The sequence below is a fragment of the Ailuropoda melanoleuca genome, chromosome 7 (genome assembly GCF_002007445.2).
Source record: "Ailuropoda melanoleuca isolate Jingjing chromosome 7, ASM200744v2, whole genome shotgun sequence".
NCBI classification, from domain to species: domain Eukaryota; kingdom Metazoa; phylum Chordata; class Mammalia; order Carnivora; family Ursidae; genus Ailuropoda; species Ailuropoda melanoleuca.
The window spans coordinates 111,523,372-111,540,018 of NC_048224.1; the positions used below are offsets into that span (position 1 = coordinate 111,523,372).

A 16,647-nucleotide genomic window follows, 5' to 3' on the forward strand; every position below is an offset into this window, starting at 1 on the left:
TAGCTGGAAGTTTGTACTTCTTAATCCTCTTCACCTATTTTGTCCATCCACCCTTCCCCCTCCCAGTTTATCCTCTGTCTTTATGAGTCTGTTTCTGTTTTGTTTTTTTTAGATTCCACATATAAGTAAACTCATATGATATTTGTCTTTGTCTCTCTGACTTATTTCACTTAGCATAATACCCTCTAGGTCTATCCATTTTTGTCGTGGAATTATATCACTGTTAAATGTTGTGGTGGAAACCAAAAGGGATAAACTGTAAATTACTATAAAATCATCTAAAGTATTATTCTTGTCTGAACTCTCCTCCTTACCCAGCATAATTTAAGGAGCAGCAGGAGCCTTGCTTGGGAGGAGAATTGAGGTTGGATGTGGGTAGAATAGCAAAGAAAATCTAATGCCTGGGGGGCACTTACTCAGAGCAGGTGCTATTGCCATTAGTAGCAGCCCCATGCAGTAGGACAGTTGAAGACACAAAGGGCACAGGTCAGAGACAGTGTGACAGAGCCCTTTGAATAACCTAACTATTTTAGGAATATTTAAATCACTTTTTCTGTAAGTACTCTATTTATTTGCTAGGGGTACCATAACAAAGTACCCCAGACTGGTTGACTTAAACAACAGAAGTGGATTGTTTCATAGTTCTAGAGGCTGGAAGTCCAAGATCAAGGTGCTGTCAGGTTTGCTTTCTCCTCTGGCCTCTCTCCGTGGCTTGCAGATGGCCACTTTCTCACATGGCCTTTTCTCTGTGCACATACAACCCTGGTGTCTCTTTGTGTCCAAAATTCCTCTTCTTATAAGGTCACCAGACAGGTTGGAAGAGGACCCACCTAATGGCCTCGTTCTAACGTAATCATTTCTTTAAAGGCTCTGTCTCCAAATACAGTCATATCTTGAGGTACTGGGTACTGGGCTTTGACATTTGAACTTCGGGGGAGACATATTCAGCCCATAGCAAGCCCTTAAGGAGCATCTACTCTGCTCTAGGCAGGGGAAATATAGAAGGGAAAGACTTAGGTTTTGCCCCCGGGACACTCAGTCCTTTGGGAGAGATAGACAAATAGACAATTTTAAAAATGCTTTTTCTCCATTTACCTTGCCCTGTGTCTTACATGTAATTTGCAGTCTTTGCAAATGTATCATCAAATACACATTCATTGTTTACCCCACTGCAGAATCTCAGTTCAATCAGCTGTGAACTCTCCAGGTCTTTAGCAGCTCAGGAAGAGAATTTATTGGAGTCCATTGAGAAACAGAAGGTTAGCCAAGAGCCCAGATAAGCTGGGCCAAACTGAGAGGAAAGGAACAAATAGTTGAGATTGAAGTTTATCTTCACATGCCTCTTTTCCACCTCTTTCTGCCAAATTTTAGTGAATTTCGAACACAGCCGGCCAGAGGCTGCCCACATTCCCTGCATGCCCCGTGTCCCAAATTTAAGGCTGTTCCATCTCATCCCCACACCCAACCACACCTACCTTATGTCTTTGTTCTCTGCTTTCCAAGTTGATAGAGGCATGAGGTTAAAAACTGAGCATTTTCATGGGAGCCTGGGTGCTCAGTTGGTTAAGTGTCTGCCTTTGGCTCAGGTCATGATCCTGGGGTCCTGGGATTGAGCCCCACATCGGGGGGCCCTCCCTGCTCAGCAGGGTGTCTGCTTCTCCCTCTCCCTCTGCCCACCTTCCTGCTCATGCTCTGTCTCAAATAAATAAAATCTTTTTTTAAAAATTGTGTACTTTCAGTGTGTTGGGCAATAATATTAGACATTTTACAAATGTCATCTAATTCGATCTTCAAAACAGCTATTTCACCTCAGTTGATAGATGAGGGAGCCGAACTACAACACACTCAAGGTAAGAGTCAGTAAATAGCATCTTTTAAATGGAGATCTTTCTAACTTTACCAAGACCTTCAGACTCTCAGCTATTAGTGATGTGAACAGCTATTGATCTCTGTGAAGATAATGCCATGATTGATTACATTGGTGGTTAGTCTTAGGTTGGGTTCCTAGAAGCAGTGCCTGAGAGGAATTTGGGTGCCTGTGACTTCCTGAGGGTAAGCACTCAGGAGAAAGGAGAAAGGGAAGCAGGAAGTAGAGGCAGGGGGAGGGCTGAGCAAGGAAATGCTCTCTGTCCGTCTGGCTTCGGCCTGATCCCATAGTGAGCTCTGAAGCATAAATCACCTGCAGAATTGGCTCTATGTTGTGGCAAGAGATTCACCTTTTACCCTGGGTCATTCAACCATTGGCGGTAAGTTGTAGTGTGTGGGGAGGATGTGTAACCAGGTAGCCCCACCAGCAATCATGAGCCCATAGAGCCAAGCATGAGCTAGATAGAGGGGACCTGGTCTGGGCACCAGCACATTCCACTCGCACCTACTCTAGGGTAGGGGTATGTACATTCTAAAAGAAAGTCCCAAGAAAAAAGATGACATGATCCAAAGGAATGTGTCTTTACCATTTCAGGTCCTATGGCAAGTTATTGTAAGGTATACATTTGCATCAGAGGGTGAGAGACAGGGGCCTTTAGAACCCCTGAGTTATACCTATGAACAGCCGCCTGATAGTATGGTCTTAAGTTGGAATAGCATCTACAGTTTAATGATTGATGTTTGTGTACATTATTCATTTAATCATCACAAACCTATGATGGCAGGTTTCATTAGCCCATTTTACAGGGAGATTATGTGGTTCAATTACAGAACTTTTGTTTTTAAGGATTTTATTTTATTTTTTTTGAGAGAGTGTACATGCGCACAAGCATGGGGGAGGGGCAGAGGAAGAGGGAGAAGCAGATGAGCAGGGAGGCCGACCCCAGGATCATGACTTGAGTCCTTCAACCGAAGGCAGATGCTTAACCTATTGAACCACCTAGGCGCCCCTCAATTACAGAACTTTGATGTGAAAAAGCTTGGCCTATGACTTGCCCCTGGCTTGAGATCTAATGTCCCTCCATCATTTCACCCATTGTGTGGTTGGGTGGATTCTGCAAAAAACATAATACCCCACCTAGGGGACCAGCCATCCCCATTTGTTCAGGACTTTTCCAGTTTTAAAATAGAGAATTCCACATTCAAGGAAACCCAGGGCCAACTTAACCATTAAACAGAAAAAGTTAATTCCTTTTAACAACAGAAGAAAAAATATGAATATTATAATAATAATGAATGTATGCTAATTAAGCCAGCCTGGATTACTTTTCATCTTTATACTAACAATCATCAAATACAATTTTTAACTGTGTAGGCATGTGCGCGCGCGCGCGTGTGTGTGTGTGTGCGCATGTGCCTGTGTATGTGTGTGTCTGTGTGTGTGAAGGACGAAGCCTATGAAAGCAAAACTGCCTAGGACTCACAAAGTCATAATGCAGCCCTGAGTTCGCTTTGCTTTCCCGGAGGCACTCTGCATATTGTGCTGTGAATTCTGTGTCTCTATCTCCCTATTGACCTGACCAGACATTTCTCTTACTCATCTTTTTGTCTCTGGCTCCTGGCTTAGCGACAAGCACACTATAAGCACCCAATGCCTATTTATTGATTGAATAAATGAGTTAATTGGTGGCATCATTGAGCCAATTGCTTGTTATATAACATAGGGGACATTAACTGCTCTTTGCCTCAATTTCTACATCTGTATAATAAATACATTGGAATAGACGATCTCTCAGGTTCTTACATGACTTGATGTCATGTATTCATGATATCAGATCTTGGGACTATCTTAATGTCATTGGAAAAGGGTCATTACCAATGAAAGGGTCACTTGTAGATTCTTAGAATCATTGTTGTGTTTTCCCCCCTCATTTTTCTTTTAGATCCTTACTGGAAGACAGCATGTCCAATTTTACCTCACGAAAAGTGTCTCCCACTGGAAATGGTAATGTAGATAATATTTTCCTTACTCAGAAAACTTAAAAATAAGGAGGGCACGTATTGCATGGTGCACTGGGTGTTATACACAACTAATGAATCATCGAACTTTACATCAAAAAATAAATTAATTAATTAAAAAAGAAAACTTAAAAATCTGAGAAAAACAACTCATAGCTCTTAATTCTTTTATATAGATATGGAATGCTTAGAAGCAACAGTCTAAATTAGCATTGCCAAAGTTAGGCTTAAGGAAAAAGTAAGAGTGTGAGAGCTTTTACTCATGTAAATGCAATGCAAAGATTTTTTTTTTAATTAATAAACATGTTCTTTTGTGTGTGGGACATTCTATGCTTCTGACTCCCGGGAGATTAAAGAATTCAGTTACTTGTAATCAAAAGCAACAGGATTTCTTGACTATCATTTACTACGTACTTGTAAAACAAGTCTTGTGTGTACTTTTTTCCCCCTGTGTGTATTTCTGAAGCATATTTCATTTTGAATAAAATGGTCAACCCACCAAACCGTGGCTTGGTTTATGTGACGCCCATGGTTCTGTATTCCTGGGAGCCACATAGGACTCGTGACCTGTGTTGGAGTTTCACTTGGCACTGAGCAGTTTTATATGTTATCTCTGATGCTGGGTGTGGAATTTGTTCTCTCTTACCAGCACGTCCTATTTTGAAACAATGCTGAACTTGTCAGCCTAGAAGATGGATGCTGGCCAATCAGATGCACCTCTCAAGACACCCAGGTTTACAAATTCACACTCGACCCCATGCAATTGCATCTCCCAGTTTTGTTTTGTTTTTTCTGTTGATAGATATGAAGAGTACCACTCAGGGGATCACATTGAGGCAACAGGGTTTTCATGAGGTGAACAAAAGAAGGACTTTCTTACAGGACAACAGCTGGATAAAGAAACGTCCCGAAGAAGAAAAGTAAGAGGGTGTGGATAGGGTGAAGGGTGGATGGGTGGATGAGTAGAGAGAGCCATTCTCTAGCTGGGAAGCTAGTGGTCATCTGGAAAGCAGGTGCTTTCCTTAAAACACTTTGTTGCATGGCCTAATATTTGGTAAGATTTAGTAGGCATACACTGGCTTTCAGATTTTCAAGAATATTGCTACCATTTTTATTATCCACATAGTGAAGAGCATGTGAGTCATCAGGGAGAAAAAGCAGAGTTTCACTGTTACAACTAGAATGGACATTTGTGTCTATTTGATAAACTGAAAAGAACATGACTTTCCAGTTTCCCAAAAGGTAATATTTAATCCATGGTAGGGAGACTCCTCATGCATGTTCATCATGTCAGTTGAAACAAATAATAGTATGATTCCTAATTTACAAATTTAATAATAATTTACCTAAAATCTCTAGTGTGCAAGTGAAATCAATACATTCTCAACTCATTTTAATCTCAGTGGTCATATATCTCTAGGTATCAGGTGGTGCTAAATGTGGTATTACTTTGCAAGGGAAAATATTTACCATCAAGAACGTTTTGTCTGTTTTGAGCATTGCTTCTGCTAGCTCTATGTTGTAGATCTGAAAACTACAATTTTAGGTGTATTGCCTCATTGTCAACATAGATTTACAATAAACATTTGTCCAGCCCAGGTATATTTAGTATAAATTAAATATATACATATGTGTATGTTTTTTGATTCCCTTTTATGTACAGGTACACACTTTACATATAAAACACCTATAAATCTCTGAAATCGCACAAGGCAGGTATTACATCCTCTATTTTATAGAAGAGGGATCTGAGACTCAGAAAAGTTAAGTTACTTGTCCAATCCACATAGCTATTAATTATTGGTGATGGAGTTGAGATTTTAACATGACCCATCGTCTTTCTGTTACACCAGTGGTTCTCATTCAGGGGCAGTCTTATCCCCAGGGGATGTTTGGTAAGATCTGGAGAAATTTTCAGTTATCAAAATTAAGGAGTACTCCTGACATCTAGTGGGTTGAGGCCATGGATGCTGGTAAACATCCTACAATGCACGGGGTACTCCCCACAACACAGAATTATTAAGCCCATAGCGTCATAGCGCTAAAAATGAGAAGCTCTGCATTATAGGATACTTACTCTAAACTTTCTACTAAACTGCCCATATATAGATATTTGAGGAACGTACTTGTAACTGTTAAATGAAGATGTCTATTAATTTCTATTATTAAGTCTTACTATTTTAAGGGAATATAGGGGTATTTAAAGACTCACATTGACTTTTTGAGATAACGTTCTTGGACAACAATCATTTCCTTAGTAACACACATTTACTACTCTGTCAGAGCCTAATATGGCACTTTTATTTTTCCATAGAGGTAGAGTGATGTCAAATGTGAATCATAAATTCTGTGTTGCAAATATTTGCACAGATGGGTGAGGATAGAGATGTCTAAGACAAATTATAATTGGTAGGAATGATGGTTTTATGCCAGGCATGCCTCCTTTATAAAGGCCCAGGGAAGCCAGCTTGGATGGCATTGCAGCTGCCGAATGAAGGGGAAATGGGCTCCGATGCTTCCCCCACTCCTACTGGCCCAGGTCTGGGCTGTGTGTTATGATTCTTCCTCAGGTCAGAATGTGTCTGGTGTCTGCTACGCTCTCACAAGTTTAGGCAATGTATACCAAGAGAGATGGAAAACTTCTCTTGGGATTTTTGAGGGTGTAAATTTGCTGGAATTGTTTCAGTTTCACTGTTCATCTTTCTTTTTAATTATCTACTAGTTTCTTGTATAGCTTTATTATAAATAGTTCCAGAGTGTTGAGTAACATTAGGGGAGCAGAACCAGGAGCAATGTGGTATTTCAGGTTTGGTTGGGTTGACATGAAAAAGTTTCAGGTACTTGGTTCAAGGCCAAAAGCTCTCTTACATGTTTTGACATTTCCTAAAATTGCCTGTACTTTCAGGTCTGCTGTAAAAAGTAAGAAAGACATGGTTTGGGGTTTTATGTATAAGGTCTATGTATGTAGGAACAGTTATGTATGAAGGGTTAACTGGGAGGAAAACCAAAGATTTGAAATAAAAAGTTCTGTGTCCTAGATCCATGCCTGTCACTTACTAATTTTTTGTTCTTAGGAAAACCACAAAACCTCTGATCAGTTTTTTCTTCTGTGAATTGGGTATGACACGGTCTTCTTTGCCTAATTCATAGGATTATTTTTAAGGACTAAACAGTTCTCATGATTCAAAAATGGGCCAAATCTCCTATGAATGATCCACCTTCTTAACCATAGATATTGGTACTTATTTTCCCGCTTTTTGTCAAGGAAAACTATCAAGTCCATCAGATGAAAATGTCTATGTATAAAGGACTTAATTAAATTCAAGACATGTTTGTGAAAGCTTTTGACTTCCTGCAGATAAGGCCTCTTATAATGTACACAAAGTATATGTCAACATACGTGTTCCCACACTGTGATAGAAAAAAAAGTAACACTCATTCCATGGTTGAATCAAATGGAAATCTTGTGGGATATATGAGAATAATGATCATTTGTACTGACAAACTTGTTCCTTTTCACCTTGTTCACTCACCTTAAAAGTCTCACCACTTTTAAGGGAAGACTGGTAAAAATAAATGTATGGTTGTCTTCTTGTGCCTGAAATAAAATGAATTAACCTTGCTCTAAACGGTGAGCTCTTTTCTGTCTCCCTTATTTAGTGCTTACCAAATACTGTGGTAACTTTCCATGTGACTTAGTTGTGTTTTTTTCTTTACAGAGATGAAAATTATGGTAGGGTGGTGCTCAACCGACATAATTCCCATGATGCCTTGGACAGGTGGGTGTTTCAGACAAGTTACATCATTAGCAGAAACACAAAGACAATAGTTTTGAGAGAAGACTTGTTTAAGACAGGCTGAATATTTGCGGCTCGCCTCAGGCTTTCCCTGGCATTCTGGAAGACTCCGGGATATCATTAGGAGCTTCCACAGAGCAAAGTCTGTGCTTCTCCAACTCCGTGCTTCCAGAACCACAGCTTGGGGGTATAAAATAATCAATCCATAGAGGTGGCCCTCTGGGTGGGAAAAAGAAAGGGCTGCCGCAGAAATGTGACCAGAAAAGATATCGCAGAACCTTAGTAAAAGGAACCCTAAAATACAGAAATAACAGCCCCAGAGTTTACTTGCTGTATGGGCGGTACACTTCTTTTTAGAAACTTCTAGGTTTGTGGAAAACCATTAAATGATACTTAGAGGCAAAAAGGCTGACAGGCAAATTAGAAAAATTCAGAGAAAACTCATAATCACAATAATGTAAATAATCTGAGACGGATCAAATAAGTAGATAATACTCTTTTTAAAACACATTTATGCTCACACACAAACAACCACACCCATCAGAAGAACCTGAGTATTTATCAGTCACAAGTTTCATTTGGTCCAGTAGCCTCTGTCTGTCTGTCACCAAGATGTATTTAGTAAAGGAGAGTGACTGTCTTTCATGGCATGGACTTTAAAAAGTAGACACTTGAATATTTTAGAAACTTTTATTTATGAATTTTTCTAAACCCTTTTAAACCTGTTCATAATTTTGACCTGTTATAAGGGTACTGAGCTTAGAACCCTCTACACAAATTATCTGTTTGGTTTTCTAGTTCCCAGCCTTAGTTCATCTGACCGATTGTTCTGTGACTATCTTTTACCTCTCCTTGGTCTTCATGATTTTGAAGATTACAGCCTTGTTCTCAGATGGCTCTCATCTCACCAAAGAGAGTCTGATCATTTCAGTCCAGCCACCAGTGGAAATTGCTCCCTCCATTTTACTGGCTTACTCCCCTCCATATATACTGGCTGACACAGTACATTGAACTTTTATCTTCAGTAACAAAAGTGTGTGAGCCCGAGATGTGTTCCCTATGACCCATAACTAGCGTCTCAAAATACATGTTCCTTGAAGGGTAATGCAGATGATTTTTCTCCTTGCACTTGTTGAAATGGATGCCCACTTGGCCCTTTTTTTGCCCTTTCACAGAGGCTGTACTCACTTTAATGGACACTTAACACCATTTTGGAGCATCTGTTACGTGCTGCCATAGCGCTAGGTCCTGGGAATACGAAGATNGCCCTTTCACAGAGGCTGTACCCACTTTGATGGACACTTAACACCATTTTGGAGCATCTGTTACGTGCTGCCATAGCGCTAGGTCCTGGGAATACGAAGATGCAAAAGATACCACCCTTGACCTTAGGGAGCCCTTACATTCTGGGAAAATATGGATCCATAGACTACAAGACTAAAATTTACCATGGAGGTGCTATTGTAGATGTGGGTGACAGTGCCATGGAAGTAGAGACAAGAAAGCCTAACTCTGCCTGAGTTAACCCAGAAAATGGTCTTTGGTGTTGACATTGCTGTTCGAAGGATGAGGAGGGGTTTCTGAGTCAGGAGGGGCAGCTGGTGGGCATGAAGCAGGAGAGAAGTGCTTCCAGCACAAGTGGCAATGTGTTTAAAAATCTCCATGTAAGCAGACACTGAAAAGACTAAAGGGAAGGGAAGATAAACAATATAGTCTCTCACCTAGCTAATGGCTTCCTAGTAGGCATGAACTAAGAACTTCCGCTGTGAACTTCTGCCGGATCGTTTAAACCTGTCAAATAAGCCTGGCAGCACAAATACTTGCAGAGATGCCTACTGTGACCCAGACACCAGCCTGAGGACTGGGGACAAAACAAAGTCCCTGCTTCCATAGACCCTGCATCCTAGTTGAAGGTGGGGGGAGGGGAGAGAGTGAAAATAAATAAACACAATATAATATGTGGTGTTGCCATAAAGTGCTAGAAAGAATAAAGCCAGCTAGTGAGACATAAAGTGATGCTGAGAAGGGGCTGTTTTACCGAAGGGAGTCAGATGGGCCTGCAGTGCCGGTTTGCATTCATGCATTCAACACAATGGTGGACTAGACCGTGAGTTCATTCTGAGATTCCTTTGAAACTTAGGGAATCACATTAGGCAATTTTCTTTCCTTTTCTCTCGTATTAACAGACACTGTTCCCTCTGCTTCCATTTGAAAATGTTCACAGCTGCTTATACTCTAAGGCCCAGCTCAGACTGCACCTTATCCATGAAGCCCTCTTTGATTCTTTTTACCTAGAAATAAACTTTCTTGCCTTAGAACTTCCTTGTCCTTTCCCTGAACCTCTTTTATGACACTGGCCACTATCTGCTGTTGGGTGTATATATCTAATTTGTCTCTCTAGCTCTGTGTGAGTAGAGTCCATAGTTTTTTATTCTTGAGTTCCTCACAGTCATCAGCACAGTGGATTGCATGTTGTTTACCTTCAAATATTTGCTTAATAAAAGTACACTATAAAATTAAATTTTAAGTGCATATACTGTTGTAGTACTTTTTTGGATTCAATATCTTTAATCTGTCAGCTTCAAATTATGCTTTGAAATGCAAACACAGTAAATCATGGTGTAATTCATCAAAGAGTTTGCTTTTCCTGTATCACAGGGTTATATAAGGCATTAAACAGCCTGTTTTTGCTGATTGATCAGTCTGATCAAGATATTCCCATTTGCTTTGATGATCTTGATTCCTACTATTGAACCTCCTATCCTCTCTTCCCTTCTTTTCTTGTCTCCTTCCCTCTCCCCTTTGTTCTGCTTACCTGTCTTCCTCAACTTTCTTTGCCTTCTGTCTCTCTTCTCCTTACTTCCTCTTATCTCCCCTTTGTTCTCCTCTCCTCCCTCTATCTCTCCTTTCTCTCTTCTCACACTCTCTTCTCTTCATTTCTTTCTAGCTTTTCCTGTTTCCTTCTTTTCCTGTCTTCCCTCTCCCTTGGTCAGCAAGTTCTTTTTTTCAACCCTGTCCACGGTGCTGAAGTTTAAATAAAGCTATTTGTATTCAGCCTGTTGAGCTGGCTTACGGTGCTACTAAAATTCTGCAAACAAAACATAGCTGATTTTAAGGGATTGAGTTCCTATCATGTAAAAGTCAACAGTATTGATAAGAGCACATATTAGTTATTAACCACTTTGCATGTCATGTTGTTTTGCCTATCCTTATCCCCAATTTGAATATGTTACATTGTAGTTAGAAATAGTTGGCCCTAGAGAAGAATTCCTTTATTAGCAGGAGGATTTGAGTTTGCCATAATTTATTCTATCCAAGTCAAAACCTTGGAAGATTTAGATACTCTGAATCTGTCTTTCCTTGGTAACATGTACATCTCCTACCTAAACAGGCCAAAATTTTAGCAAAGGCATGATAGATTTTATAAACTTTTTTTGGTAATTTATTTGATCTTTCTGTAATTATTTTTTTGCTACAGGAAAGTAAATGAGAGAGATGAACCAAAAGCTACAATTAGTCGGTACAGATCTGATNTAAATGAGAGAGATGAACCAAAAGCTACAATTAGTCGGTACAGATCTGATGACACTTTAGACAGGTAAGGTGTTTTTGAACCATGTAAGCAGAATGCAAAATGTATATGAAATCCCTTTTTTTAAAAAAAAATCAAGCATGAGGTATTTAAATGTTAGCTAAAGTCAGTTTTGAACCATGATATTTTATCCCCAGGGACAGAAAGGCTATTCAGATTGAATTATCATCTTAAAAATTCACAAAATCTTGACTCAACATGCTATTTTCCTAAAAACCCTGCTAATAGTAGATTGTTAAGAACAATTCTGAAGAAAATGGTTTGAGTCTAAGTAGGGTGGACACTACATGGAATCTGTTCAGTTTANCATGGAATCTGTTCAGTTTAAAATGGAGAATCTAGTTATTTTTGTGAATATGAATAGTCAGTTCTTGTTTTAACTTTTGGGTTTTCCATCCCACTGGTGGAAAAATGGCTGTTCCTGTTTTTATAGAGACTCTAAGTTTTAATAATAAAATAGTTTTGATCCACTATAGTATAAAAGCTCTTTACTTTAGTAAGTGAAACTACTCTTGTGGGCACTAGAGTCACCACCATATGGCCTATAGAATGAGTCCGTTGTGTTGTGCCTATTGTTTGTTCCTTCCTACATGGAGGAAAAGAGCTCATCTTTATGGGGAAAATTAGGAAAATGTCTTTTTTTTCTTTTAAGTAGGCTCCATACCCACTGTGGAGCCAAATGCAGGGCTTAAACTCACAACCCTGAAATCAAGAGCTGAGCTGAAATCAAGAGTCAGACACTTAACTGACTGAGCTACCCAGGCACCCTGAGAAATGCCTATTTAGATTAAAATGTAAATGCTACAAATTACATTTTTATCTCATATTTGATAGAGATACTTAGTAAGCATATATAAAGTGCAAAGTTAACATTTTTAGTTGGAGTTTAGACAATGGACATCTGAGGCCATAGACAGTTGAGGTCACTCCCTGTAGCCACAGATATGCTGCTATTGTAGACAAAAATGCCACTTACTGCATTTTAAGTAGATATGCTGAAATTTATGGTCTAATATATTCTATATTCAGTATTTGCCAGTGTTAATTCATGTAGGAAATGTACACACTTCTGTACTATTCCTAGGTTTTCAAACCAGTCTCCTTTAATAGAGGCTAATCTGCACTGGTATTCCTAAGGAGTTAACTTCTCTCTTATAATTAATAACCTTGAAAAAAATGAGTTTGTAGAAGTATACGTTCAAGATCTCATCTCCACAGCACTGAGTGGAGAGAGGAGTCAATATAACTGTCCGTTCATGTTGGCCTTGCGGGCTATCCTGTTGCACCATTAATTGAAGATGGAAACCCTATTTCTAGGAATGGATCTGAAAGTGAGATAATTATGCCTCAAGAAAGGTAAATATGTGGGAGACCTAATCCTTTGTAGGCTGTGTATCTGAAGATCTATATTGGACCAGTCAAGACAGAGCCTTGGAACATTAGCAATAAACTAGATCGCCTCACAGGCCTAAATAAGTCATTCTCAGCCTCCGCTGCAAATTAGAATCACTAAGACAGCTTTTAAACCTTACTGATAACTTGGTCCCTCCACCTCTCACCCTCAAAATTCTGATTTACTTAGTCTGAGGTGGGACTCAGACATTTTTAAAGCTTATGATGTGTGATTCTAGTGTGCAGCCAAAATTCAGAGCTACCAGTCTAGCCCAAATCCTTCATTTCATGTCCTAGAAAATGAGGCCAGAGATGAACTCCTTTATTTACACAGAGGTTCGGTGGTGTGTTAGGTCGGCTCATTCCCCAGGCAGTCCTGAGTCCCAGCAGTATGCCACATCTCTCTAAGTGTGGAAATAGATGTGAGGGAGAGAACTGAGGAGTCAGGAAAGAAAGGCAAGTTCTATCAGGAGTCAGACTTTTCATAATGCTGGCCACTCCAAATGTGAGACAGGAAATAATTTTAGGAGGAAGAGGATATCCAGGATGCATGTGTATATGTATTTCAATAATGCATTTAATTTTTAATTTTTATTTTTCAAAGGTTTAATTTTTAAGTAATCTCCACACCCAACATGGGCCTTGAACCCACAACCCCGAGATGAAGAGCCAGCCCCATGTTCTACCAGCTGAGCCAGCCAGATACCCCATAATAATCCATTTATTTTTAAGTGAATATGAGAAAAGTACTGGCTTTATATTTGGAGTTCTCTTTTTTAAAAAAATATATGTAGGTAAAAGTATGAAGTGTTCTAAAGAAACATAAGTCAATGCTAATGTCTGTAGCACGCAATAGGGCCCAAATCCTCAATGTGGTTTAATTTGGAAACCTAGGTTGTGGTGACCTCTAGTGTTCTCTTTTGGAACTGTAACTTTTCCTTTGGTTCTTTTGATTATACCTCTAAATGACTGTATTTGAGTATTTCCTGTCTCCAAGATTGACACTTATCAAAACAACCTATTTCGTATCACAGTTGGCAGAAACTTAATTTTCAAGAGAAATACAAAGTTAATCTCTTTAAGTAATAAGAAATTAACATGTATTGAAATGGTGGGTCAGAGTTCTCTCCATTATTACTCATAGGCTGATCCCCCTAGTGGCATAGAAGAGATAGTGCAGGTGACGAATAGTAAGTGTGGGAAGACGTGTTGACCTAATACAGGAATGTTGAAACAGACACACTACAGAATCAGATGTATGACATTGGGCCCTACTGGAAAGACTTTGGAGATACCCTACTTCTTTAGGTGGGTGGCCAAGAGAAAGTCTTCTTTAGACTCCATTCATCTTCTCTGAGATTCCATTTTTCATCTATAAAATGAAAATAATTATGCCTCCCTTGTATGGATATTTTAAAGAGTAGAGGAAAAGGTATACAATAAGCAGCAAAGAGTAGGTAGCTATTTTTATTATTATATGCAGTATTGCCCACATAAGCTTACACTGTAGAATTTTTATTAACTTCATTTAATTTTAACATCAGAACTTGCCTTTATGTAAACCTTGAGAATATTTGATATTAAGGTTCTGTTTGCTTTAGATAGATTGTTGTTTTCAGTGAACCAGAGTAGCAATTTCCCAAGATTATTTTCATCTCGTATTAGGGTCTCATAGACAGCTATAAAGTCTGAGTAGAGTTTCCAAGGAACATTTAAGATTCAAGATTTAGGGTCACCTGACCTCTTACTTAAGGTACCCACAGTGGTTTACTACAGAGCCTTTTAAATATAAACTCAGAGGCTCAGGAGCAGTTAGCACAGGGGATATAGTTACAGTCCTTGGCCTGATGATCACCTTAGACAAGAGTTTTTTGTACATGGATTCTAGGAGCCTGTACAAGTTAATGCCTGGATTTTGAATGGTTTGTTGAGCATATGGAGCTCTGGAAGATTTCAATCTTCCTTCCTTTTTGCATTCAGGAGTTATCAGTTTGTGGCATTATGTACTATAAACAAAAACTTGTTTGGAGTTGACTCATAGCATTTTAATGTATCAGAGTTATTTACCCAATATTTTAGTTACACATATCAAGATGACATTAGGAATTGAAATCGTTTTAAACTTATGACAGTTAAGTCACATTTTTTCCCATATTAATTTTTTTTTTAGAGTGAGGAAAAATTAGTGCCCATCCTTCCAGGAATAGTTTATATAAAGCCATGTACTAAAGCTGATGGTGAAATTGAAAGTTTTGAGAAATAGTAGACCCATAGGGTCGGATCAACAGAAAAGTTTTGCTGACCTTTTGTTTTCCTGAGCCTAATTTTGCTACATCCTAGTGTTGTGCAAGCCTGTAGAATGCTCCAGAGGATAGGCCCATGTCTTAGAAAGAGCCTTCCTATCTGAGGTGAGGGAAGGAAGGGAAGGAGGATCTGCAGTCATGAGAGACCACCATTGGCATGGAGACCACGGGATTCCTAATTTGTCTTTTCTGACACAAGAGACAAATATACCTTTTCCAGATGTGACCTCCTTGAGGAGACCTGAGATTTGAGGGATTAAAACCTCTGATGGCCAGTAGAGGCTATTAACTAAATGTGTTAGTCAAAGTAAAGTAATTCACCAGGGTGGATGTCACCATTCTTTTAACAAGTTCCCTCTCTTGCCCCCAAATCTATGATGGTTTAACACAATAGAAGATTACTGCTCACTCTCTTCAGCGTCCAGTGTGATAGGCTGGAAGAGTAGGGGATATCTCAGTTCCATGAAGTGACGCAGGGACCTAAGTTCATGTTTTGATGCTGCCATCTTCAACCCATGCACAATAAAACCATAGTGGGAAGAGGAAGAAAGAGCATGGAGGATCACACGAGAGGTTTTATTATGGGTCTGGAAGTAGCAGACAACATTTCTGCCCACATTCTTTAGTCTAGAACTCAATCACACGGTCCTGACTTAACTACAATAAAGAATGGGAAATGTGGTCTTCTTGTGGATCAGAAAGAAAAGAAAATTAGTTTGGTAAACATATAGCATTGTCTATGCCACAAAATATCTAAAAAATACTTGTCTTTCATTGCTGCCTTTTACAGACTTGGGAATTACTGTCATTAGCTGGATGTATAGTTGACAACACAGGGTTTAGGGGTGCAATCGAAAATCCACATATAACTTTTGACTCCCGAAAACTTAAATACCCACTATAGACTGGAAGCCTTACCAATAACATAAACAGTTGATTAACACATATTTTGTATGTTATACATAACTGAATTCTTAAAGGAAGCCAGGAAAAAGAAAATGTTATTAAGAAAATCATAAAGAAGAGAAAATAGATTTACAATACTGTACTGTATTTATTGAAAAAATCTTCATGTAAGTGAACCTGTGCAGTTCAATCCATGTGGTTGAAGGGTCAACTGTATTATTAAACAATAATGAATATAAAATAGTGCGTTAATGTTCAATGAATCAGAGAGGCTAGTAGAGAAGCATCAACCTTAAAAATTCCAAACTGTATCAAAATAGCCTCATAGGTGGATTTTATCTTAAGTAGCTTTTTTAAATTGCAAAAATCCTAAAATGTAACAGCTGAAAACAAATCTCTTTACCAGCGGAAGATTATATTGTGGAGTTATTCTTTCATGAAAGCAGTCTGAAAGGACTTTAATGATCTAAATGTTCATCCAAACTTGTGTCTTGTTTCTTTATAAAGGATCTCAGACAGAAATGATGCCACTAAAACATATAAGGCCAATACCTTGGATAACCGACTAACCAATAGGTACCAGTATCTTTTGACTTTGGGAAAGACCCAAGCACAATATTTTTCTAAGCATAACTTATTTACTTACAATTCTTCTGTCCTCCTTGATATCTTTCTGTAAATTCTTATCCTCTATTTTTTAAACACAAAACTTCTGGAGTAAATATCTTTATTTCTCCTCATGGTTAGAGAAATAGAAAACCTTTGTTGCTTG

The 16,647-nt window shown here is 38.9% G+C and overlaps 1 protein-coding gene across 15 annotated transcripts in view; it reads left to right on the forward strand.

Moving 5' to 3' along the window:
• Positions 1-16,647, forward strand: part of SCEL (sciellin) — a 187,665-nt gene that overhangs the window by 81,097 nt on the left and 89,921 nt on the right. For 10 of the 15 annotated variants that reach the window (XM_034665334.1, XM_034665333.1, XM_034665336.1 and 7 more), the window contains 6 exons: positions 3,810-3,871; positions 4,688-4,805; positions 7,605-7,664; positions 11,161-11,177; positions 11,229-11,280; positions 16,383-16,451. In XM_034665334.1, coding sequence (XP_034521225.1) covers positions 3,829-3,871; positions 4,688-4,805; positions 7,605-7,664; positions 11,161-11,177; positions 11,229-11,280; positions 16,383-16,451 — 359 coding nt within the window. In that variant the 5' untranslated portion in view covers positions 3,810-3,828. Of the gene's footprint in view, positions 1-3,809; positions 3,872-4,687; positions 4,806-7,604; positions 7,665-11,160; positions 11,178-11,216; positions 11,281-16,382; positions 16,452-16,647 lie in introns of all 15 variants that reach the window. The other 5 variants (XM_034665343.1, XM_034665340.1, XM_034665339.1 and 2 more) reach the window with 3 other exon arrangements.